We start from the raw sequence: 27,364 nt of genomic DNA on the forward strand, positions 1-27,364 counted from the left end.
AAGCCCATCAGTGGCTCCTTATCATCCTCAGGATAAAGTCTACAGTTTTTTTAAATGGCTCAAAGAATTATGGCCCGCATACTCTACAGCCTCATTCTGTGTCTAGCACTTAAATTTAGCAACACAAAACCACTTATAATTCTCCACGCATTCCACGTGGTTTCTTGCCTTTGGCATTTGCTTCTGGCAAAAGCCCTTTTTTTCCACCTCACCATCCACTGACTAACTAATGATTACTCTCCTTTGAAGACAAAACTCAGGCATCATCTCCTCAAAGAATCCTTTGTGGATTTTCCTTCCCGCTAGTCTATTCAGTTGGATTAGAGTTGCCTCATTTGAGTTCGCTTATACTCTGTACACATCCTTTTTACTTTTTTACTGCTTTTTACCACACTCTATTACTCGTGCTCTACTCATCTTTGAAGCCCCAACTTCCAGCACAGTACTCAGAATACAGTAGGCACCCAATTAATGTTGATGAATGAGCAAATGGATAAATCCAAAGCCCTCCATGATCAATCCCTGCTTATCTTTCCAGTTCTCAGCTTACAGCTGCCACAAGCCTGAGACCATGTTCTAGCCCCATAGAATGACTCAAAGCATGCCAAACACAACATGCTTTTTCATGACTTTGTGCCCTTGTATATGCTGTTCCTACTGTCTAAGATGCTCTCCCATTCCTTGTTGTGTCCTTTTAAGATTCAGTTCGAACTTCACTCACTTGCAAACCTTTTCCTGGTGGATTTTGTCATTCTCCTTAGGACTTCAGAGCAATCTTACATGTCTTTTTTTTTTTTTTAAGATTTTATTTACTTATTTGAGACAGAGAGCACACCAGTGGGGGTGAAGGGAAAAGGGACAGAGGGAGAGGCAGAAGGAGACTCTCTGATGGGAAGGGAGCCCCACATAGGGCCAAACCCAGGACCCCCAGATCATGACCTAAGCCAAAGGCAGTTGCTTAACAGACTGAGCCACCCAGATGCCCCAATGGTAACCTTTATTATGCTATTTTTATTTATTTGATATCTTTCTCCACCAGCATCTGGCACAGTCTCTGGCATGTAGCAGATAGTCAACAGATGCTTCAGTGAATGAATGCATGTGTACAAACCTGAGTAATTGAATGGCCAAGGTGATAATGCAAACAAGGGAAATATTGAGAATTCCTACTCTTTCAATAATACCATGTTATTTCTATCAGTGTGTAAACTTCGGTGTACATAACCAATAGGAAGAGGAAATAGCTTTATAATAAGTTTATACAACAATACAAATTTTGTAGACATAGTTAAGGAGATAATCAGAAATGGATTAGAATTAAATTAGACTTCAGAATTAAGTTTTAGATTTATTTTCTAGTGACTGGAAGAAAAGGTCTTAAATATTCAAAGAAAAAAATTTCTTTTTTCCAACAGGCAAGTATTATGACTTCTAATTAAAAGCTCTTAAAAATGAGAAAAGTGGGTGGCTTTTCTCTCTGGGTGGCTCAGTTGGTTGGGCATCAGACTCTTGGTTTCAGAGCCCCACATGGGGCTCCATGCTCAGCACAGAGTCTGCTTGGGATTCTTCTCCTCTTCCTCTTCCTTCCCTCTCTCACACATGCATTCTCTCTCTCTCAAATAAGTAAGAAAAATTTTTAAATGAGAAATGCTGTATTAAGCAAAAACAGAAAACCAGTTGTTTTTGGTCGAAGCTTCCACAACATTTTAAAGTAACTATAACAGTTATGAGAAAGTTGCTTGAGAACTTTTTTCCTGTAGTAAAATATACATAATACAAAATTTACCATTTTAAGCATTTTTAAGCATGCAGTTCAGTGACATTAAATACATTCATATTGTTGTGCAACCATCCATCTCCAGAGCACTTTCCCCAACCTACTGTACCCATTAAACAATAACTTCCCAAGATACCTGGGTGGCTCAGTCGGTGAATGGAGCCCTGCATTGGCTCCCTGCTCAGCGGGGAGCCTGCTTCTTCCTCTGCCCGCTGCTCCCCCACTTGTGCTCTCTCTTTCTCTGACAAATAAATAGATAAAATATTCGAAAGGAAAGAAGGAAGGAAGGGAGGGAAGCAGAGAGGAAGAGAAATAAGAAAAAAGAAAAGAGAAGAGAAGAAAAGAAAAGAAAAAGGAAGGAAGAAAGAAGGAGGGAGGGAGGGAGAGAGGAAGAAACAAACAAACAAACAACTCCCCTTCCAAATCCTCCCCCAGCCCCTGGCCACCCCCATCTACTCTTTGTCTCTATGAATTAGGCTATTCTAGGTACCTCATATAAGTGGAACCATATAATAGTTGTTCTTTGTGGCTAGTTTATTTTACTTAGCATAATGTCCTCAAAGTTCATCCATGTTATAATATGTGTCAGAATTTCCTTCCTTTTTCAGGCTGAACAATATTCCATTGCATGTGGGTATCATATTTTGTCTGTCTACCTGTCAATGGATATTCAGGCTGCTTCCACCCTTTGTCTACTATGAATAACTTTGTTATGAACATGGGTGTACAAATACCTGTTTGAGTTCCTGATTTCTCTTCTTTCAGGTATATACCTAGAAGAGGACATGCTGGATCATATAACAATTCTATGTTTAATTTTTTTAGGAATCATCATGCCATTTTCCACAGCAGCTTCATAGGTATATACTGGGTTTATAGTTTTTCCACACCCTGAACAACATATGTTATTTTCCAGTTTTTTATTTCTTTGTTTTGTTTTTATAGCAACCACCTAATAGCTGTGAAGATTAAACATTTTTTAAACCAAGAACACAAATACCATTTACAACGATTTAAGGACGGGGTCTCCCTACTTTCTTCCTACTTCTACTCCAAAAAGAAGAGGAAATAGGCAGGCATGCCTTTGCAGATCTCAGGAAGCTGAGAATGAGGAATCACACACACAGTGTGCACAAACATGGGCTATGTTCACCCCAGGCTTCCAGAGAACTATTTTAAAAATAGTTTGGCCAAAGTCGTCCTGATTTCCCTTCTCTCTACTTGTATTTCTCCCTTCCCTACTATGCACATTTCTTAGACTTCCCAAAAGTAAAACACAGAGGAAGAGAAAAACCTTAGCAGCTAACTAAACAAGGGTTTAAAGGTTTACTAAACTGTACAAAGAAAACAAGAGTCAACTCTGTTAAATATAAGAAGAAAACCATTCACTGCAACAGCAACTGGACCATCCCATATGCAATAACCCAAGAAGGTATATCCAGGCTCCAAGATGTGTCCCCAGATATGCAGGATAGAACAGTCCTTCACACTGATTTAACACCTAACACTTTAAAACAGGTTTGCCTGTGGGGAGGATGGCAGGGCCGGAATTCAGGCCTCTATTTTAGGAAACAAAGGTTCAAAGGAGTTGTGGATATGGCCAAGGTCACGTAGCAAGGAATATTCAGAATTCAGGTCTTATGATTGAGTCCAAAAGTTGTCTCCCTACATTTTGCTGTCCCTCAAAGATAATAGTCTTTCTCTAATTGCTTTCCATTGGCTTAAGTCAAAGTTCCTAAACTGTATAGCCCGACAGAGTTCCTTGGGACTTCACTGAGCTTTTGGGCGCTTAGCACAGTAACACTGCACGTAGGCTGTTCTCATTATATTGTCCAAAACCTAAGCAACTCAGGTTAGAACTAAAGAAAATCAGTTGGTGAACCAAAGAGCAATTTAACAAAGAGAACAGATCTTAAGATTTCTTGTTGCAAGAAAAAAATATTTTAGTAACCATGTGTGGTGATAGATGTTAACTAAACTTATTGTGGTGATTGCGTTTGCAACATACGCACATAGCAGATCATTATGTTGTACACCTAAAATGAATTTAATGTTATATGTCAACAACATCTCAATTTTAAAAAAGGATAGTTCTTATAAAGTGAAAAAATAAGGGGGGCCTGGGTGGCACCATCGGTTAAGCGTCCAGCTCTTGGTTTGGGCTTAGGTTGTGATCTTGGGGTCATGAGATTGAGCCCCACAACCGACTCCACGTTCAGCATGTCGTCTGCTTGAGACTCTTCCTCTCCCTCTGCCCCCAACCCTGCCTGTACTCTCTCTCTATAATAAGCAGATAAATATTTTTCAAAAAATTTAAAAAGGCAATAAAAACTTTTTAAAAAGATAAAATGAATTAAGAACCAGACCAAGCTATATTACAAAGTATTAAATCAAAATGATAAAAAATTTTGAATTTAAGCCAATCACAGTTAATAATTTTTGTGAAAATAAAGGACTTTGTACTATAACTAAATAAAATATTTTCTTTAAAAAACCCAGAAATTTAACAAACCCAGCCTTTCTTCTTTATTCTCTTTGAAGGAACATTCGTATTTGAGGGTGACAGATTTGCTACAATACAGGCACTTGGATTGTATTATCTTATTTATTTATGGGCAAACTAAAATGGAGAATTAAGACAAATAGGACAAATGGTCCCAAATCCACTACTGAGGAAAAAAACTGACTTGAAATAAAAAATGATTGGATTTATATGGGCAATTTTGTCATCCCTCCATTTACCACGATAATGGCAAATATTTCTTAAGGGCTTACTATATAATAGGCATTCTGCTGATTTCAACTAATCAGCTCATTTAATCCTCCCTCAGATCCTAAAAGATTGGTGCTATCACAACACCACTTCAGCTCAGAGAAATTACAGTATTTTCCCAAATTAACACAGGTAGCAAGTAGTAGAACCAAGATTCTTTCTCAGGTCTGTTGGGCTCATCTCTTAACCACTACTTCCAGTGATCACAGAATAGAAGAATTGATGAAAATTTCAGATGCAAGTAAAGTCAATAGGCTGTTTATCATGATTTTTAAAACCTGCTACAGATGTATGCTATGTATAAACTCCAAAGTTTGTTCAGGAAAAGTATCATCCAGTCTCAAAGATGAGAAAACACAGTTCAGAGAAGTCAGGCAGTTTAAGAGGCTGACATATAAGGAAATACAATGCTTTCAATTCCTATATAAAGGCCAAAACCACTTTAACCTTCTAGTATCAGTAATGTCACACTTAAACATTGACTCTACCTGGTCCAGGAAGACACCATTCAATTTTTCCTGATGGTGCTCTTATCTGATCTGGCCAGATTTTAAATTCCATTCTTAAAAGGGAACCCTAAAATTTTTTTTTAAAACAATCTTAGTGGGGAGGGGCACGCCTGGGTAGCTCAGTTTATTAAGGGTCCAGCTCTTGGTTCTGCTCAGGTCATGATCTCATGGGTCATGAGATCGAGCCCTGCATCAGGCCCTGCGCTCAGCTGGGAGTCTACCTGAAGAGTCTCTCCCTATGCCCCTCCCCCTACTCTCTCTCTCTCTCTCTCAAATAAAACAAATATTTTTTAAAAAATAAAGAAAGCTTGGATAATAATAAATTCACACAAGTTGAACAAGTAAGTAGTCATCATGGAGCAGAAACAGTTGATAGTGGTTTTGCATGCTCTTTGTGGACTGGATGTTTACCACATAGCAGTGGATTTCATAAATTCCAGGGTTGGGCATATTTCTAGTGGCAGCACACTCAGCAATCATAAGAAGATGCAGGATTAGATAATCAACAACAACCAGGAAGTCAGCCAAGTGGCCATCCAGAAACTATTTACCAGAGCAGCTGCAGTCCAGAAATGCTCCCAGCCAGTCTCCCTAGGAGTGGGCCATACTCAGCTGTGGACCACTTATGGCATTTTCTCACTTAACTTTGCTCCATGATCAGGAGCTTTATGTACTGCAGTGGTTTCTCCCCTTAGTGCTTAGAGCTTCAGAACTGTTCCCACAAAACCTGAACCTACAATTAATATTTGCTACCAACAGGGGGCAGTGGTACCTGATTATGCCCCAGTTTATTTGGGCTGAAGGTAAGCAGCCTCTTCCTGTGTTGTTTCTTTTTAAATTGCTTACAAAAATTGAAGGTTAAAGGATAAACACACAACAGAAAAGCCTCCAGTCTCACAGAACCAATTTTTATGTATGCTTTAATACTATTTTATTAATCTGTAGCTAGCATGAGTTTTAAGATTATTTCTGAATTCTCAGAATATCTCAAAAGACAGAAACCCCGAACTCCTTTAATTTATTTGCTTTGAAGTTGATTCTTCTAGGTTTTTACGTAGTCCTCTAACTTTTACAACTTCTCATACAATTAAACATCCTTATAGCTGCCATTACAATTAAGGATTAGGTCTAATTTAGGTTAGTCTCTCCCTCACTCAGCTACCTAACTGAGGACTTGCCACTTGGTGAGAGAAAGATTGAACCCTTTTCCAGTCCTTTTCTCCTAAAGTTTCCCATATTTCCCTTACCTGCAGTCATGGTGAAATGCTTGATTGTCTCTCACTAAGTTGGTAGTATTTTACTCTTTGGTACATATATTTAACAAGAATCTGCTGTTGCAAAATATGTAAAATGATAAAATAATTACTATTCACAAGAGACTTACATTATGTAAGTTTCACAAACAGTGGTTTTATTGAAAAGAATCATGCACAGGGGTGCTTAGGTGGCTTAGTCGGTTAAGCATCTATCTTCAGCTCAGGTCATGAACCCAGGGTCCTGGGATCAATCCCTACATCTAGCTCCCTGCTCAGTGGGGACTCTACTTCTCCCTCTGCCTCAGCTGCTCCCTCTGCTTGTGCTCTCTCTCTCTGTCAAATAAATCAATAAAATCTTGAAAAAAAAAATCATGCATCTATCACCCAAGTTAGTGTGGGTTCTCACTTGGCTGGGTGTGATTTAATATATTTACTTCATTTAAATAAGTGACCTTCTGGGACACCTGGGTGGCTCAGTGGGTTAAAGCCTCTGCCTTCAGCTCAGGTCATGATCCCAGGGTCCTGGGATGGAGCTCCGCATTGGGCTCTCTTCTCAGCAGGGAGCCTGCTTCCTTCCTCTCTCTCTCTGCCTGCCTCTCTGCCTACTTGTGATCTCTGTCAAATAAATAAATAAAATCTTTAAAAAAAAAAAAAAAGAAGTGACCTTCCAACGCTGGAGAAAAATCAAGCTAAGTTTGCTTACACAACAGGGCTCTAAATTCACATCTGAACCACTTGACTTACCATGTGATGCCCTGCATTGTCACCCTCGGTGTCTCTTCACCCACATTGCTACTAATCCATTGTCTTAACCTTGTGGAACCTCAGTAAGGCATATTCATGGGAATATCTGCAGGTGAGAGTAAAAGAGCCTCTTTCTCATTTTAAAATCTCATAATAACTATTACCATTGGTAAACGTATAACTACTACCCCCTCATTTACATAAGAAGCTATGAAAGTTACAAAGTGCTGTGATCGAAGTCTTCTCATTTAATCCTTATGGCTGCTATTTATTCATACTCTCAGCAAATAATCTTCAGTGCTCAGGGACTTGTGTGGTAGTCTGCATGCCAATTCTACAGGGGCTGGCACAGACTCAGAAAGGTTAAATAACTTGCCTAGATCCCCTGGTTGTCCAGGGCTCTGGCTGGGATGGTTTTCTGATCCCTCGTCCTTCCATCAAAATGGAACTGCCCTTGTTCCTATCAATCCCTCAGCACTGCATAGTATGATAAATTCATTTCAACTATTATGTTAATGATCAATCATGGCTTTATGGGTTTTGCTTCCCAAATAAGAAGAGCATTTTAACTTAAACCTTCAGTGCTTCCCAAAACATCACAGCCAAATGGGATGAGTAATATGACAGATGGACTGAACAAAGATTTGGTAAGAAGGGAAAGGAGGGGACACAGTAGTCTGCGATTCCTTAAATCATAGGATGCCAGTGGGTGCCTGACGACTCTGGCTTAAGACCAGGAACAGATAGGGCTTAGTGGCAACACTAGGCTAATAAAAGAGTTAGCACCTTGGCATGTGACAATGTCCTATGACTTCTCTCCCACACTGCCCCTCTAGAATCTTTTTTTTTTTTTTGAAGAATCTTCTTAATCATACTTCTCTAGGAACATAACGGTGCCCTCCCACACCCCACCCAAAACGTTCCCTAAGGACAGTCTTGTTAGTCATTATAGAGCACAGGGTGAGACCAAATGATTAAAGCAGTCAGTTGATTAAAGCTTAAAAAATTCCTTTCCCTTAAATAATCCAAAGACACTGCCCATTCCTTCTGCCTTGCTTTGGAGACAGCTAATGAAAAATGCTCCTCCTTCTGTACAATGAGCAAATTCATTCACTATTTCCACCCTAAGGCAAAGACTGCCATTCCCCCTCCCCGCCTCCTCTCCATCCCACTGCATTACCAACCCTCCCTTGAGAACAGCTTCCTTGACATCACCCCTGGCCACTCCATTCAGGCATGCTTACTCTATAGCCACGTAAGAGAGGACAGGTGAGTCTGGACAAATTTCAGGAAGATGCAGGTTAAATCATGAAAATCCAGGAAAGACGGAAAACAGGGCTTAATCCCCCAGATTTAGCTGCCCACATTAATTTGCCAAATAACTGTTTGGGTTTCAAAGACACCAGTTATTCCTCTGATCCAACCTATTATCTAGCAACCTGCAAAAGCTTCCCAAACCTTCTTCTCAACAGGACAGGGCACACATAGACAAAGTATAGTCTGCTGGTGTAAACAGATGAGAGATTTAGAAGCTCTGAAAAAATCAGAGGCCACCAGCTCTGGGTCACTCAGGCCCCTTTAGAGATTGTCCAGACACTAAGAAGGCTAAGGAAGCCAACATTATGGTAACCAGGTAGGAAACTTCACCCAAAAGCCCTGAGTCCTCTTACCAAGGTGCTGTCTCATCTCACCCTCCCCTCAACCAACCCCCCTCCCTCTTCCTTCCCTACCCCAATCACTCATGCATCAACCCAGACCACCCTCCCTCTCAGAGACGCACCACTCCCTCCCACCCCTCAGGCCAGCAGCACCCTTTTCTTCATTCTTAGGTGAACTAGTCCTAAACCTGAAAATGCCGAAGATGCCAAAGATTCGGCCTTTCAATCTTATCTGCATCATCTTCAAAAACAAACACGAAGTTCTCAGGGGCAGAACCCTGCTCAGCCCTGCCCTTTGCTCCGTCCGCTCATTCCCTGCGGTCACTGAGCCAGAGCTAGAAGGGGCCCTTCTCGAGCTGAACATTTACCCTGGAAACTGCCTGCTTCAGTCACTTCTGTGGCTTTTAAGAAATGCAGATTTCCAGAGGGCGCCTTGGCGGGCTCAGTCATAAGAGCTTGCGCCTCCTGGGGTCCCGAGTTCCCGCCCTATGCTGGCTGCAGAGATTACCAAAATAAATTAAATAAACTTTTTAAAAAATGCAAATTTTCAAGCTCACCTTCCCTTGCGTTACTCAATCAGAATCCCTGGGGGGTAAGGCAGGGAATCTACATTTCAAACCAGTTCCCCAAGGTGACTGTTCTGAACAGTTCCACCGCAGAGCAGACTCTGATTTAACCCAGCTCCCTCTCCTTACACACAAGGAGAGCACAAAACAGGCACTAAAGAGGCACGTGGGCTGGGCCAAGATCACCCCGCGTTCCGGGGGCCAGACCTGGTGTGGAACCTGCCTCCCTCCCTAGTTAGCACCGTGGGAGGTAGGAAGAGCCTGAGGATCAGAGACTGGGCCACCAGCCCCCGGCCGGCCAGAGCGCGCCGCTCCTCCACTCACCCGCTTGTAGATGTCATCCCGGCTGGCCTCATACTTCTGTTGCATGCGCTCCTCCAGGAAGTAGATGCGCAGCTTGAGGCTGAAGTTCTCCTTCTTCAGGTCATTGAGATGCTGGGACAGAGTGCGATATCCATTAGACATGGTGGGCAACCCATGGGGAGCAGCATGCCCAGCCGCCCCCTCACCCTAGGAACATAGTGCGGCTGCACCACGGCATGAAGCGAGCCGCTGGGACGCTGCTGGGGCTATGGCGACATGACCCAGGGACTGGCGCTCTCTCGGGGACCTGGGACTGGGCTCACTGCTCTGGGTGCTGGAGTGCAGCGCACTTTCCTTTTTTACCTCTGGGAGATATTTGCGGAATCCCTGACAGAGGAACATGCTGCGTGAACTCAGACACAAGTGGTGTAACCCGACTCCGAGCAGGGACTGGGCTGTCACCCTCCCCAAGCCTCCCGGGCCCAACAGTAGGCAGTTAACAGTTTCTTGGAAAAGAGAGAGAACTGACTCCCACCACCCCCCAGCCAGACACTTCCAGGAAATGGAGAACAGGAATACTTCAAGGTGCTGGGGGGCTTGCACAAAAGGAGGAAAATGAAGGGCTGTGTGAGTGGGCACACTCTCCGGTGGCTGATTTGCACAGTAAAACCCCAAGGGGGCACCTGGCTGGCTCAGTGGGTAGAGCTTGAGCTTCTTGGTCTCAGGATCCCAAGTTTCAGCCCCACACGAGGGATAGAGTTTACTTAAAAATAAATAAATAAATAAATAAATAAATAATAAGCAAACGAACAAACAAAAAATAAACCAAAGGAGTGTGGCCAAGAGCAAGAAATCGATTGCCATAGGAAAGAGCACATGTCAAATATCCCCTTTCCATCAGGTGCAGATCTTAAAACACCTGTAACAGAAGGCCTCTCCAGTGTTTCTCTGATGATCCAGAACTCACCTCTAGCCAATTCCTTCCCAGTTTTCCTCCCTGGACTTCTCAAGTCCTGAAGCACTTAAATAAATGCCTTCCCTACCATGTGCCTCCCAGCCACATACACACCAGAGCCACCCCCAAAGTAAGAGTAAATCTAGTTCCCAGGGTGGACAAGCTCACAAAGAGGCTAGGCCAAAGGCTCCTTCCTCCAAGGGATGAGGTAAAGAGAGGGCTGAGGGGGGTGGGGAGGCGTCAGTCTGGAGCCCAGAGATTTCAGCCAGTCACTGGTTCTTAACTCTGGCACCTGCCAGGCACTCATCACCAGATCCTGCTCACAGAGCAATTTAAGATCCTTGAATAGCAGCTGCAACATGAGCAGGAAGTATTATTTATACCATATCACCCAGGACTTTGAAGGTGACTGGGAGACCATCGCACAGCACATATATGAAACACCAGTTCTTAGTTCCAGTAAAACAGGGTTGAAAAAAATGTTAACCTTGGCAGGTAAAGTAAAGAAAACTAAAACCTTTATACTTAAATCAAGTACTCACTTATTCCCTAACCTACCAGCTCTTCATTCTTTTAATTCTATCTCAATTCTTCATAATAATTCTACTCAACTTCTCCTGAGTATCCACCAGGTAGTATTTTGGGCATGACAGATACAAAGATGAAGACTTTCCCGACTCTCAAAGAGCTGGGTGGCCGTACAGATGTAGAGATGTGGTTTCCACTGCAATTCTCCAGGCTTGTGTTAGTCAAACGTTTTACATTTTATACTGTAATCCAGTACAAACACACACATATACGCACGCAGATATAACTAAAGTAAAAGTTTCACAAAGTAGTGTTATCACTATGTGTGATTTTCTATTCTGTTCTGGTGTTTTTCTATTCTATTATTCCTCCTGGGAGTGACCCACTGAATTGATTTCAAGACCCACTAAGACGTTTCACACGTAAGTTTGAAAAACACTGCATGTATGAGAACCCAGAAGAAAGAGTGATTCATTCTTACTGGAATGATGAGAAAAAAGCTTCACTAAGATTTGCATGGCCCTTTGAAAGATAGAAAAAGTTGGACTGAATAAAGTGGCCTCAGGAGGGCATAATTGGAACTGAGCATTCTCTCAAATAGATTTGGATTATACGTGGGCAACACGTTTCTTACCGTCAACTGTAATCGAAGGCAAAATATTCCTCCTTTCTAAAAAAAAAAAGGTACACATTTAAAACTCATTTATCTGTTTTCATTAAATCTGTGCTCTTGAAATTAAAGAGTATCATTTAGGCTGAGAGAGAGGGAGGAAGAGGAAAGTCTAAATAAAAACTCGAAAGATCCTTTTCTGGTCTGAGCTCTGTTACTAAATAACTGTATGACCTTGGAAATGCACCTCTCCAGAGGCCTAAGTGTCCTCATTTATAAAATGAAGTGGTTGGAAAGTAGATGATTTTTAAGGCCCTTTTCTGGCCTAAGCTCCTAGAGGAAATAACCTACTTATTATCTCCTTATTATCTACTACTACCATTTTGCACAAGGGGAACTGGGATGCCAGATTCTAGATTAGTGTTTAATCATCATTTCGATGTCTATTTAGATTCTTTTCACATAAAAGTCACATAAGATAGTTTAATAAAAGTTCATGGAAAGTAAAATTGCATATGAATGCAGGGATTCTTACCCAACCTAGATATTTCTTTCTACACATAAATGCCTGTTGCATCTTACTCCCAAGGATACCTTGCTTTTTTATCTCTCTGGCCCTTTATCTGGTTTGTTTTTATTTGTTTGTTTGTTTGTTTGCCAGCTCCTTAAAGTGAGTGCTTAAACAATGGTTGTTAGTTCATCCCCCTTCTCATGTTTTTCTCTCCATACTTTCTCCCTTGAGATTTTATCCACTTTTAGAGCTGTCACTGCGGCCTCCCAAACAACCCTCAAACTTTCACCTGAGTCTTCTTCCCCAAGATCTAGCCCTCCATATACAGGTTCTTGCTAGATAGCTCAACTTGAATATGTCATTCTCACAGCAAACCTCACAGCAAAGACTTTTGCGACAGCCTGTCATGTCTGCCAGACTTCACTCCAGTCATCTGTTCTCATATTATAGGCAGAGTAATGTTTTCAAAACTCAAATCTTATCCTGACATCTCCCTTACTTAAAACCCTTTACAGGCATAACATCTCTCTTAGAATAAAGGAAAATGACATCACATCCCCTCAAGAACACCGCTTTTTTTCAAGTCCTGAATTCCAATCCCACCCAAACAAAGCCTTCTCTGCTATCCCAACCCAGAAAGGAATGATGTCTCTCTCTTTTGAACTCCTCAGGCAAATATCAACATTGGGCAAGTGTTCTTAGGGGGCCTCATGACAATGTTTATATGTTGTCTAGGAGGGGGAGTTACTTATGCCTCTTAGAGTTATTGAACTTTTCCTGTGTTTATGTCTCTCCAGCTAGTCTGTGAGCTGCCCAAGGAAAGGGTCAATGACTCACACATCTTTCTCTCCTCCTTCAGCTCCCACAGCCAAGAAGCCCTCCCCAGTAACACACAGCCGGCATACAACTACCTCCACCACACTGGAGAGTTTTTCTGTGGGCCGACAAGGCATATTTGGAGTCTTAGCACTCTCACTGCGTAGTATTTAGGAAGCACTCCCTAAATATTTGTTGTATTAATGAATAGATAAGTATTCCATATATACTTTACTTTTTGCTGATCTGACCTGATGGGGCTAGCTTGCTTATATTATTCTCACAATTTTCCAATAATACAGAAAAGTTTGTTTTAATAGCTCCAAAGAGACTACATTTGCTAGAATGGTTCCTGCAGAAAATTTCTAAGTTTACATACCTATCTAGACCTTCCTTTTGGACTCCAGTCTACACCTAACTTCCCAGTAGAAATGTCGACTTGAATAGAGACCTGTCATCCTTGTGGCATCTGAAACCGGAGTCCTGATCTTTCCCAGCACACGTGTTCCTACCCCAGTGGATCCCATTTCAATTGGTAACAACCCAGTATGTGCAGTTGTTTGGGCCAAAACCTTTTGAGTTATTCTTGTCTCTTCTTTCTCGTATACATCATTGCATCTGTCCGTAAATCTTATTATTTCTACTTTCTAGAGAGAGAGAATCCATCTACTACCATTGCATGGTCATTTCCCCAACTCTGGCCCAAGAGGCTATGATTGAACACTCCCCTAAATTACTTGAATAGCCCCGGTAACTGGTCTCCCTGCTCCCACCCTAGCTCCCCTATAATGTATTCTTAGCACGGCAGCCACAGGGACCCTTTAAAATACATCAGATTACTCCTCTGCCAGAAACCCCCACTGGTTTTCCATCAAATTAAGAGTAAAATGCTAAGTCATTTCACCAACCCATTAAGGCCCAAGGCCCTAATTTGGAGCCAGGCTCCTCGCCCTGTCTTTTCCCTTTTTCTTACTACTCTCCCCCTTACACACTTTTCTCCAGCCGTAGGTTTCCCTTTGCTCCTTCTCAAAAACAGCTAGCACCTTCCTTCCTCGGGGTCTTAGGCCTTGGTGATCCTCCTGTATGGTATGCTCTCTCTCTAGCAGATTCTCTTCCTCATCTTCTTTAGGCCTTTGATCAGATATCATGCCCTCAAGGAAGTAACCACCCTATTTAAAAGTGTAACTCTCCCTAGACCTCACCTCAGCAATCCCTTCATTGTTTCTTTTTTAATCTGTACACTTTCATTGCTTAAAATATTATATTTCCTTGTATATTTTGTTACTTATCTGTCTCTGCCCACTAGCATGTGAACCCCATAAATAAGGCAGGATTTTTTCCCGTTTTGTTCACTGCTATATGTCACTAGTACCAAGAATGGAGCCTGGGATACAGTAGGTGCTCAATAAATATCTGTTGAACAAAAGAATTGAGGAATTAGGGCACCTGGGTGCCTCAGTCGGTTAAGCATCCAATTCTTGATTCTGGCTCAAGTCATGATCTCGGGATAGTGGGATGGAGCTCTGCCCTCAGTGTGGAGTCTGCTTGCCCCTATCCCTCCCTCTGCTTGTGTGCTCTCCCCCTCTAAAATAAATAAATAAAATATTTTTTAAAAGAATTGATGGATAATTAACCTGCTGACTTTGACCTCTCTGGACTCAATTCTTTTTCTTTTTTAAAGATTTTATTTATTTGAGAGAGAGGGAGAGAGAGCACCGCTCCCCCCAAAAGTGGGCTCAATCTCACCACCCTGAAATCATGACCTAAATGGAAACCAAGATACGTACGTATGCTTAACCAACTGAGCCACCCAGGCGTCACTCTGGATTTAATTCTAACAGAACTCAATCTGCATACAACGCAACACAGGTGTTTCAGGATGAAGAGCTTATCTAAAGTCATTCCTCTTTATGTCATTTTTTAAAAATATTTTATTCATTTATTTGTGAGAGAGCGAAGGTAGAGGCATGCTCGAGGGCACAAGAGGGTGGGGAGGGGCAGAGAGAGAGGGAGAAGCAGACTCTCTGCTGAGTGGGGAGCTGGGTGAAGGGCTTGATTCCCAGGACGCTGAGATCATGATCTGAGCTGGAGGCAAACACTTAACTGACTGAGCCACCCAGGTGCCCCTAGAATGTTATTTTTATAATTAAAACAAACTTTTCTAACAAACTAACTTCAACATACAGGAGAGAATGTGAACTTTGAATAAGAGTTCTGAGCAAATGGAGAATGACGCATTACTACCAAAGGACAATATGAACTATACAAATAGTAAAAACTATAGAAAATAGGAAAGAGAGGCTGTCAGAGAAGGTTCCACAGAGAACAGGCATTATAGCTCTCCTGAAAGGATGAATCGGGTTTGGCTAGGCTCCAGGGAGAACATAAGGCAATCCAGGCAGGTAGAACAGAAGCAGAAGGGCAGAGGGCCAAATGGACTAAAACAAAGAGCCCATGATGTCACAGAACTGGGGGAAAGTACACAACCATCTTCGGAAATACACAACCATTTTCAGAAGTACACAACGATTTTCGGAAGATCTTTTTTATTTATTTTTTTGAAGATTTTATTTATTTATTTGACAGAGAGAGACAGCAGGGGGAGTGGCACAACCATTTTCAGAATTTTTTTTTAAGATTTTATTTATTTATTTGACAGAGAGAGACAGCACAAGCAGGGGGAGTGGTAGGCAGAGGGAGAAGGAGAAGCAGGGTCCCCACCAAGAGGAGAGCCTGATGTGGAGCCCCATGTGGGGCCTGGTGGGAGGCTTGATCCCAAGACCTTGGAACATGACCTGAGCCAAAGGCAGTCACATAACAGACTGAGACACCCAAGTGTCCCCATTTGAGGAAGATCTTAAAAGCCAGGGTGAGAAGCCTGAATTTTTCCTACAGGCAGATCCTGGCTCTCGATTTGCACGAGTAAAGAAAAAGGCAACGGAGGAGCGCCAGGGGCTGCTTACTAGGAAGACTGGTTGGTTGGTTTGTTGTTTCTGTTTTTACTTGTTTGCATCTTATAGCTTTAACAAACAAAAGTGTGCATCCCTGGGCTTCACACTAGACCCACCTACTACTCTATCCGGCCTCTTGCAGGTAGTCCCCGGGTCTGCATGTTTTTATAAACTCTTCGTCTCTGGGGAAATAAAGAGACACTGCAGGTTCCCCAGCAAGGACAGCAGGATTGTCTTTGTTCTTCCTTTCTTACACAGAACATTGAAAATCTTTTCTCTTCCTCAAAATACTTTTTTCAAACATTAATGTTTCTTCGCTGTTCTTTTTTTAATTTCTTCTTCCCACCGCTTCTTAATGTATTAGTTCACCCTGGAAATAAGACTTTAATAAGGACTCAATCAATGCCAACAATAGTAGGAGGATTATAAGCCAGCTGTTGTATGTCATGCCCCATTAACATAACCAACTGGCAAGCCGGACTTTAAAAAAACTCAGCTTCACATTTCCTTAATCATATTCAGACCCCCCAGATTGCTCCCAGAATGGAAATGGCTAAAGACATATTAATGGTCCTCCAATCTCTCTCCTAAAAATAAAGGTCCACTCCACTAAAAATGATTAATCATTTTTATTAACATTCTTTTCAAATATAATACTTCTGCAACAAGCTCTGTTAGCTTGATATCTATGATAATTCATATCTAAAATTCATGAAAATAAAATTATTCTTTAGTAACTTAATATGGCAAATAGAGGAGTAGTGTTTTCAGTAATCCTTGACAAAATAGGTAATAAATATTATCATTATTATGCATATTTATCTAGGTGGGATAGCATGGCATTATGGAAAAAGCAATAGATTTTGAACTAATGAGATCTAGGTTCAAATCCCAGTTCTGCAATTTTGTAATTGTGTATCTCTGGGAAAGATACTTAGTAGAAATTAAGCTAGGAGACTGGGATCTGGATAGTGTACTAAGAGGGTTGCAACTGTATATTTTTAAATCTGAGACAAATAGAGTGAAAATAGTGTTTGTTAAAATTTAGATATGAGAGGTGTGCCCCTGGGTGGCTCAGTCACCTAAGCTTCCAACTTTTGGTTTCCACTCAGGTCATGATCTCATGGGTGGTGAGATGGGGCTCTGCGCTCATCGGGGAGTCTGCTTGAGATTCTCTCTCTCTCTCTCTGCCCCTCTTCCCCACTCACGCTCTCTCTTCTCCCTCTAAAATAAGTAAATGACTCTTTTAAAAACTTTTAGATATTAGGTACATGGATAAGTATTTTACTGTTCTTTGTATATTCCTGTTGTTTGTGAAACAGGTCATAATTTTTAAAAACTATTTCAAAAGGAATGAAACTAGGAATTATAGGGAGGCAGCTATGAATTAGATAGAAGGATAAATTCTCTAGTAGAGTTGGATATAATGAACTCATTGCCACACTCCATCCATACATTCATTCATCAAATATATATTGAGCACTTACATTATAAGGAACAGTATATTTACTGTCACCAAAGGGACACAACTGAAATTAAAGGACCTCTTGTCAAGGATTTTGTTAAGAGTTTTCACACATCAGGCACCCCAAGCTACAAGTTTCTGAAGAAATCTCAGAACATGCCGCTAGTTCTCTGGGAGTAGAACCCTAAAATGTGGTGGAAGTTGACCTGTTCCAACAGAGCTCAGGCTGCCTTCACAGAAAGGTGTAAAGGAGAAATAAGCATAAAGGACATCATATTTCCAAGACAAAAGCCCCAACGATGACTGGGATCCAAGGATGATCCCCAATAGATGATTTAACCTATAACTTTTCTAACTGTCATATTTTCCGAGACAGCTCTGTAGGAGGGGCATACAAATAGTTGGAGACTATTTCCTGCTTTTTGACATCCAGTGGAATCCAATCCAGGAGTCTAACTTGTTTTGGATTGGAAGTTAGGAGTAGACAGAAGAGACATGGCAGGGAGAAGGTTTTTATCACATATAAATACTTTATTTGTAAAACATTTATGTACCTGGGAATTCCTATGCTTTTCTGATAAAATCTAAGCTGAAGAAATAAAAAAGCTTAATTCCTGGCTGTTTTGAATGACTTGAATTTGTATTACAAAATTAATTGGATACAATTATGCTGTCTTCACAATGACAATCACCTGCATAGACTCTGACAATGTGCAAAGGATGTCTATGTGTATGATTTCATTTTATTTTGTGAAGAAGTAAGCAGATTAGATACTATTATCTCCATTACTATCCAGGACAAAGAAACATCAAGAAGTTAGCTGCCTTGCTCATTGAGAAAGAAGAGAAACACAGACTAAGTCATCCAAGAGTCTGACCCATGTTGTATACTGACCAGGACCTTAATCAAAACACTAGATGACCCCTGAGAACTTGAGAATCCCTGTGACTGATAAAGTACTTCCACTTCTACCTCACGTCCCTGCATTTTTTTTAAAGTATTCCTCACTATAAATAATCTTCCTCATGATCTGACCCCCTGAACCTATATAAAACATAGTTTTCCCCATTTTCAAGATGAACCTCAAAAGGTTAAACAGAGTTACCATGTGACCCAGCAATTCTATTCCTCATTAGATACCCAAGGAAATTGAAAGTCTGTGTCCACACAAAGTCTTGTATAAGAATGTTAATAAAAGCATCATTAATAAGAGCCAAAAAAAAAGTAGAAACATCTCAAATCTCCATCAACTGATGAACGTTGAGGACAAAGTTGAGTATAACCATACAAGAGAGTATTTTTCAGCCATAAAAAGGAATGAAATAGTGATACCTTGTACAACATGGATAAACCTTGAAAACACTATACTAATGTGAAAGAAGCCAGGCACAAAAATGTCGTATAATATGATTCTTTATATGAAATGTTTGGGAAAGGCAAATACACAGAGACAGAAAGTGGATGAATGGTTTCCAGGGCTGGAGAGAGAGCGAATGGGGAGTGACTGCTAAGAGGTATGAGGCTTTTTGTGGGAGGAGATGAAAATGTTGTTGAACTAGATAATGGTAATTGTTGCTCAACTTAGTGAATATACTAAAATCGTGGAATTGTACACTTTAAAAGGGTGAATTTCACTGTGTGCAAATTAAATTTCAATAAAGCTGTTACTTAAAAAAGAAGAAGAAAGAAACCCAAGCTGGGAGAGGTAACTTGCTCAGTGCTTTGCCTTTTATAAGGACTTTTTTTTTTAAAGATTTATTTATTTATTTATTTGAGAGAGAGAAACATTAGTGGGAGGAGGGACAGAGGGAGAAGCAGACTCCCCCAGGAGCAGGGATCTAAGATTCTGAGATCTCGATTCTCGACTGATTCTCTGATTCTCAATTCTCGGGGCTCAATCCCAGGACTCAGAGATCATGACCTGAATCAATGGCAGACACTTAACTGACTGAGCCACCCAGGTGCCCTACAAAGGATTTTTAATGATGGAGATTCAAAATTCAATTCAGCTCAATTCAGTTAAAAGCCAATGGTTTAGAACTGATCATTTCTAAATGTTCTGTATATTAATCTTTCTTAGATTATGAGGCCCTAACATGAAGGCTTGAGGAAGTACCCTCTCAGTAGCCCTCACTACCAGAAACTCATGGGTTCCCATGTTTTATCAAGTTAAAGTTTTACATAACCTTTAGATAAAACAGAAATGTAATCCACTCTGTATTTTGACACAGGAAAAACATACTCATTAGGCTATCCTGAAGAACATGCATAACTTTTGCACACCATTTTAACAAGGAAATTGCCAATCAAAGTCAATCAAAACTTACTTTCCACTCATCAGCTTTCACTTTCTCTTCTGCACAGGGTTTCTGCCTAGTCTTCCAGAAGTTAACTATTCATACCTGCCTCAGAGAGCAGACTGCAAATGCTATAGAGACCTGTTTTTTTTTTTTTCTTTTGGGTTCCACAATAACCAAACTTTCTTCTAAAACTCTGCTTCTAAAATTTCAACCTAATTCCTGAAGTTTGCAAGTCTTTTAAATGCTAAAATATTAATAACATCATTCCATTTTCTCCCCTAAAACTCAGAAGCATACTGAGACCCACCGTCCACAGAGCCTTTTCTTGATATAACTGATGTGATGGCAAGAGAGCTAACAACAGGGTCACTACGTCAGGTTGATAAATAAACCCTATCTTTGGCAGCAGCAGCATGTGGATAAAGGACAGGGATTCAGACGATGTTCCTGCTGTCTTCCCCCACCATAGATACACACACACACCACCCCCGATCCTAGAATAACAAGGTGTCATGGTCACCATCACATTAGAGCACTGTGAACTATATAAAACCAAAACAAAACAAATAACAACTCCCTTGGACACCAAAAATAAATGGGCCAGCCAGAAATAGTGCTGTCAGAGACACTGAAATGAGCTCCATGGCAGAAAGGACAGTTGAACTGCACAGATACTAGGAGATCCCAAGGACTCCTAGGCTCCAGACTCGCTCCTCTATTCATCTGGCTCAACCAACAACAGTGGGCCTTGGTGCTGTTTGTTCAAAACTGGTTCAACCCAGATTATTTGCTGAGCTCCTAGGATTCAGGGGGTGACATCAATTTATGGCCTCAGTTCTTTTTCTAACTTTTCAATAATTCTTCCTCCATCCTTCTCTGGGAAAGAAGGTGATTTCAAAGGCACAAGAGCTAAGAGTTCACAGTGATACCATGAATGATCATGGTTGTAACAAGAAGGCTTTGACCATGAGGAAGGGTGGGTGGGGGAAGACACAGCCAACTCGAACCTCAGTCGACATTCTAGTGCTCCAGCCATGACAAAAAGCCCATTTCTGAACTCACTATGCTCTCTGCTGCCTCTGGGACATTTCTTGAGTGGCAGCACTAGCCTGGAAAGTCACTGCTCTTCACCTCACACTCAGCTCTGACTGAACTATCTCCAACTTGCCCTTGGGACTTGACTTAGGTATCACCTAGTAAAGGAAGCCTATCTGACCCAAAGCCTGGGTGAGGGCCCCTCCCAAGCGCTTCCACAGCATATTGGGGACATCTTTTTTTTTTTTTTTTTTGACAGAGAGAGAGATCGCAGGTAGGCAGAGAGGCAGGCAGAGAGAGAGGAGGAAGCAGGCTCCCCACTGAGCAGAGAGCCCGATGCGAGGCTTGATCCCAGGACCCTGAGATCATGACCTGAGCTGAAGGCAGAGGCTTTAACCCACTGAGCCATCCAGGAGCCCCTGGGGACCTCCTCTTATTATTGGAATTATCTGTTTGACTGTCTTGCCAATTAGAGTTAGAATTTTTCAAGAAGAGGAAGGATCTCATTTTTTTTTTACCCTAGAATGAAAATCATCTTACTGGTTTTTGTTGCTGTTTTAGTAATCATACAAGCACTACATGTGGTTACACCAGTTGCTCCTTTCCCCCAAGGATGGCATCACCCAGAAGTTGCCCAAACAAGAAAGCCTGGTCTCATTCATTCAACCAAAACATAACAAAAAAGAAAGAGGCATACCTAGTCTCTATCAGACACTACACTAATCACTACATCTAGTAGTGAATAAGACAACCCTGTTTCCGCTATCACGGAGCTCAGATTCTAAAGAAAAGGCAGACCTTGAACAAAGAACTCATGATGTTAAAGCGAAAAGTGCAAGGTAGTGGGAAGTTTACAAGAGTGGCAGCCTAGCTGAGATGGGAATGAAGAGATGTGTTTGGTGGGAGGTCATCTGCTGGCTTCTTCTCCTTCCCTGGCTCTGCATCCAATCAACAGCTTAGCCCTGTCACTTCTGCTTCTAGAATCACCTTCTCTCTTTCATCTGTCCATCTCTCCGGCTCCTACACTGTCAGCACCACTAGCCGTTGCCCAGAATACTGCCACAGCCTCCTGACTGCCCTCTCTGCCTTAGACTTCCCTCCTCCAATCCAGAGTTCCTGCAGAAGCCAAAGGGAATCTTGTACAAGGAAAATCTGATCAAGTCACCACCCTGTTCACAAACTTTCCACAGTTCCCCACTGAGCTCTGTTAACATTTAAAAGCCTTTACACAAATTGTAAGGCCCAGCAAGTTGGCTTCTCTCTTTCTCCAGTCTTAACACTTCTCTGCATTCCTTGAACCCACTCCTGAGGGTGCATTAACTTAGTGAGGTTCTTTCTAAGCTGAATCAGGGTGCCTGGCTGGCTCAGTCCATTGAGCATGTGTCTCCTGACCTTGGCGTTGTTTGAGTCCCACATTGGATATAGAGATTATTTAAAAATAAAATCTTTAAAAAACAAAAGAAAGGGCGCCTGGGTGGCTCAGCTGGTTAAGTGTCTGCCTTTGGCTCAGGTCATGATCCCAGGGTGCTGGGATCCAGCCCTGTATCAGGCTCTCTGCACAGTGGGGAGTCTGCTTCTCCCTCTCTCTGCCTGCCACTCCCAGGACTGTGTTCTCTCTGTCAAATAAATAAATAAATAAATCTTTAAAAAGAAAAGAGAAAAAGAGGGGTGCCTGCGTGGTTCAGTCAATTAAGCCTCCAATTCTTTGATTTCCGCTCAGGTCATGATCTCAGGATCCTGAGATGGAGCCCACATGGGGTTCCTTGCTGGGTGTGGAGACTACTTAAGATTCTCTCCCTCTCCCTCTGCCCTTCCCTGCTCCAGGGCTTGGGCACCTGCTCTCTCTCTCAAATAAATAAATAATGAAAAAGAAAAAAAATTATTCCAGGCTTATGATTGCTCAAAGTTTAGGATTGCCCCTGCCTATTGTTGTTCATCTAACAACTTTTTGAATGTCTGAAGACACCAGCGAAAACAAAACCGGTAAGCTTGGGGCACTGTGGTTTGGGGAGCATAGATGTAATTTTTTTCCTTTCCTTTCCTTTTCTTTCTTTTTTTTTTTAAATGAGAGCATACTTCTCTGGGAGCATTCCTTTCTTGAGGCCGTAAGGACAGAGAAACACTGCAGAGGCTCTGGGAATGGCTGGATCTAAAGGCAGCCGTGACGTGGCAAAGAGTCACCTCGTCTAGGCTAGGAAACACAGACTGTGCTAACTCGGAGCTCCATAAAGGCAGAAAAAACCCTTTTAGGGCTTTCTCCCCCACTCCTCCCCACAGACGTCAAGATCCAAGTGGAAAAATTTGCCAGCATGGGTGGGGCCTCAACAGGCTGAATCACTGTGACTAGGTTGAGACTGCTCAAGAAAGCTGGCTTCAGACTATCACTCGGCAAACACCGCAGCTGGTTTTGCTTGCATTTTCAGCAATGTGCTACAGACGACATTATTAGAAAATGTGCAGATAGGAGAAGGCAGCGGAGGCTCCCTCTAGACCTGGCAGCCACACACTCCCACCCCTCCACGGATTTTGTGTGGGATCTGCCATTTTGATTGTATCTATAAAACCAAACTGTAAACATTCCACCAATGTAACCTTTCCTTCTGTGAATGGTCCTTTCATTTCCCAAGAACCTTAAGAATCCCTGGAGTCATCCTGGCTGCTACTTTCTATCTGCACAGCTTTACACAAGTTATTTGAGTCCTGGTCTCCTCACAGGCCTAATGGATATAATAATACCCATCTCATCAGTTAGGAAAATGAACTGAAAAGCAGCTGAAATAAAATATGTTAAGCATCTAAAAGGGTGTCCAGTATGTAATAAACACTGCATAAATATTATTTATTATTATTAGCTATTACTATGATCCTAATAAGTCTGGTCAAATATTAGAAATGGTCTTTTACTTTACATTTATAATTTTATCATCCCAGTTTAGAGGAAAAATTGTCTTCTTTTAAACACATCATTAAAAACAAACATGCTTTTCTTGACTTCTCAATTTCCTATCCCAACCAGTCAGTTAAGACACTAATAGCCTCCCTAGAACCATTCAATTTACCGTGAATACATCCAGTGACTACTGAGTGGAGGCTGGGGGAAACACAAATTCACTAGAATCGGCTGGAGGAAAATAGGGTGGGGAAAATCCAAATCCAAATCCAACAAGTTTAGTTTACTTGATGAGCATTTATTGAGCACTTACTGCATACTGACATTACACTAAATGCTGGAAACTAGAAAAGCAACAAGTGGTATTTCCTGCCCTTGAGGAGCTTATAGTCAGGGTCATATTTTGAGACTGGAGAATCAGGGAAGGCACCTTTAAAAAAAAAAAAAAAGGAAATGGTACTTGAGCTGAAACTTGAAGGATGAGTAGGCTGGCAGATAGGAAATAGGAGAGGAAGGGTATTCTAGGCAAAGGGAACCACCAAAACAAAACCTCAGAAGGATAAAACAGCTTCAAATTACAAGCAGGTCAGAATTAATGGAGCAAAAAGCATGTGATGGAAAATATTGGGAAATAAAGGAGATTTACAGTTTACTAAGAGAAGATGGGTACCACACTTTGCCCAGCTAAGTAGGAGGAGCTAATGGTTCCAGTCCTCTCGCCACCACACTTTTACCAGGGGAGCTTCCCAGCCTAGAAAGTACTCACTCTTTTAGGTCACAAAAATAAGGAGTTTTTTTTAGGCCCACATTAGGTGACATTGGTTAAGTTCCTTTGTTACTCTTTGAGTCTTTATTTCCTCACTTGTAAATCGGGATGGTAATTATGTTTTTTCATAGGGCTGTGGTGAGCATTACACTAGATAGAAATTGCCTAGCATATAGTAACTGGTCTTATCCGTGTGTTGCTGTGGTTCTGGGGGCAGGGGCAGGGGTGCAGTTTGCGAGGACCCACAAGAAAGCACATGGCAAGGAGCCTACATGCGAAAATAATTCTGACTCAATAGCCTGTCCAGGGTTTATGATTATAGTACATAAAGTCTATGACACTAAAAAAGTCATAATTTCTATGAGCCCTGGCAACCTCCTTTCTTACACAAAAAAGTGTGTGATCACCTCGTTTTTATTTATTTATTACTTGACACACAGGGGGAGAAATATGAAATATCCCTTACTGGTCTTTTCTCTGTGTCCTCTTTTGGTTGCTGTCAGTGGTTTCCAGCCCTGAGAAAGGAAGACCAATCCTTCATCTTAGACCAGGCTGTGGAGAGGAAGGACTTGGAAGGACACACCTGAGAAGTCAGCGGACCTCTGCCTGGGGCCCAACTCTGCCTGTTCATTTCCCTCTGCCCTCCACCTCTGGCCACTCATTCTTTTTTTTTTTTTTTTCTTTAAAGATTTTATGTATTTGTCAGAGAGAGAGAGAGGTAGAGAGAGAGCACAAGCAGGGGGAGTGGCAGGCAGAAGGAGAAGCAGGCTCCCTGCTAAGCAAGGAGATTGATGTGGGGCTGGATCCCAGGATCCTGGGATCATGACCTGAGCTGAAGGCAGATGCTAACCAAACCGGCTGAGCCACCCAGGCGTCCCTGGCCACTTGTTCTAATCAGGGGGAGGTGACTCCCTCATTTCTCTGTTACAAATTGCCTCTTGACCAAAAGCAACAGGTCTGCAGACTGTCTTTCAGAGAGCACCCCACACTGCACTGAGGAGCACTGCAGCTCAGCTCACCCATTCTGCATGGCAGCAGATGCAAAAGGTGAAAAAAAGAGGAGGGGTTGTTAGCACCCCTCTTCCCACCACCAGCGCCACACAGCTGTTCAGAGGTTTAGTCTTCAAAACCACTTAATACTCCTGCAAGCACTCTGCATCTTAAAAAAAGAGAAGGAGGGGGACCCACAACAGTATCCATGACAACTGAGTAAAAAAAAAAGTAGGCTGTTTAGTTCTCAGCCATGGTTTATATACGGAGCCTGTTTTTTGTCCACAGGACTATCTGGTAAGATGTACATTACATGTGAAACATTTCTATTCACAAATTGAGAGAAGACAGGGTAAGCCCATGTCAACACTTCTTTATTCATCTTTTTTTGGACATGGAATTTCATTCTTTTACGTCAAAAGCTATGAATCCAAGAATGAAAGCAAGCCACATATCTGAGGGCATATTTACACACAACTCATGTGTGGCCTGATTCATGGGCAACCCCCAGGGGGCACCAAAGAGCCGTTTCTTTTTTTAGCACATTGGGCTGTAAGAAATCCCGGGTACACTTTCCAGGCCTTATAAATCCCAGTAGACAGGTTCTATTGTGCAGACTTCCTGGGATCAATCCAGGGCGCAGGGAGGTGGGGACTTGGATTACATTATCAGTAATTTGGTTCTTGGCCAAATCTAAGGATAAACATATCAAGACACAGAGTACTTCAAGAGTTGAATCAGAAATTTCAAGCAACAAGGCCAGATTCTTTTTGAGAAACAAATGGTTGTGGCTGAGGCCACTTTATACTGCAGACAGTACCCAGATCTCTACAGTGGTCCAAGCCAGCCACCGAGAATATAATGCTTAGGTCACCTGGGTCCACTGTGGTCCAGTTACAGATTCTCAGGGTACCATTTAAACTCGCTAATTTGGGCACCTGGGTGGCTTAGTCTGTTAAGCATCCAACTCTTGATTTCAGCTCAAGTCATGAAACCAAGCCCTGCGTTGGGCTCTATGCTGGGCATGGAGCCTGCTTAAGATTTTTTTCTCTCCCTCTGTGTTCCCCCGCCCAAACAACAACAACAAAACTCCCTAATTTGTTCAAGAAGTAAACCAGTGGTGAAAATGGAAAGACAGAATCATTGGTACAGGCAATTGTCCATGAACCAGAGTGCTCAGCATATATACATATATACAAAACTCTTAAAAGAGACATCATTATGGAAGAATTCCCACAGTCCAAACTAAGCCATGAGTCATATTTTTGTGAGACATCACTATCCCTTGGCGCTCTTTCTAATCAACATAACAATTATCCATTCACATGACTTACCTTCTCAAAGTCTCGAAGAGCCTGGGTCTGCACCTGAGGGGGTTTTTCAAATGCTCTCAAGGAAGGTTGCTGTCCAAAGAGGGTCTTTTCACCACTTCTCCAGATCTGTGATTGCACTGGAGGGCCTCGATCTTTAGTGTCACTAAGAAAAGCTGCCAGTAAAAGAGAACAACAAAAACATTTTCTATAACAGTAGCACTATGATCATTCTAGCTGGCACAATCCAGCAGAATTCCATTTCCTCAAAATACAGACCAATTCCGGACCACATGGAAACAGTTTGCATAAAGTAGCCTGTGGTTGATCATATTAATAATGTTAGGGTCCGTGATCAAAGGAGCGAGACTGATACAAAGTGAAGGTCAAGCAAAGCTTTATTTCTAGCTAGCACCGAGAATCAAACCGTCCATTCGGGACCGCCTCTTATAGAGAGTGCAACGCCTCCCAGCCTCACAGACTAACTTTTATAGGGTAAAGGCCATGTGGTTGAGCCTGGCCACACACAGGTGGCCAATGAGATTGTAACACACAGAGAAAGTTGCAAAGTCATGCTAGGTCACACGCAGGTGGCCAATTGAATTACAATTTACCCTACAGTAGCTGTTTGAACTAGCCTATCACTCTGG

At 41.9% G+C, this 27,364-nt stretch overlaps 1 protein-coding gene across 4 annotated transcripts in view; it reads right to left on the reverse strand.

Moving 5' to 3' along the window:
- PDE4DIP (phosphodiesterase 4D interacting protein) overlaps positions 1-27,364 on the reverse strand; it is a 206,668-nt gene that overhangs the window by 125,608 nt on the left and 53,696 nt on the right. For 2 of the 4 annotated variants that reach the window (XM_032881281.1, XM_032881290.1), the window contains exons 3-4: positions 26,739-26,890; positions 9,608-9,718 (exon numbers count right to left, since the gene is read on the reverse strand). In XM_032881281.1, coding sequence (XP_032737172.1) covers positions 9,608-9,718; positions 26,739-26,890 — 263 coding nt within the window. Of the gene's footprint in view, positions 1-9,607; positions 9,719-9,949; positions 10,004-26,738; positions 26,891-27,364 lie in introns of those variants that run through there. The other 2 variants (XM_032881293.1, XM_032881296.1) reach the window with 1 other exon arrangement.

The sequence above is a fragment of the Lontra canadensis genome, unplaced genomic scaffold, assembly GCF_010015895.1.
Source record: "Lontra canadensis isolate GAN:19392208 unplaced genomic scaffold, GSC_riverotter_1.0 scaffold75, whole genome shotgun sequence".
NCBI lineage: Eukaryota > Metazoa > Chordata > Mammalia > Carnivora > Mustelidae > Lontra > Lontra canadensis.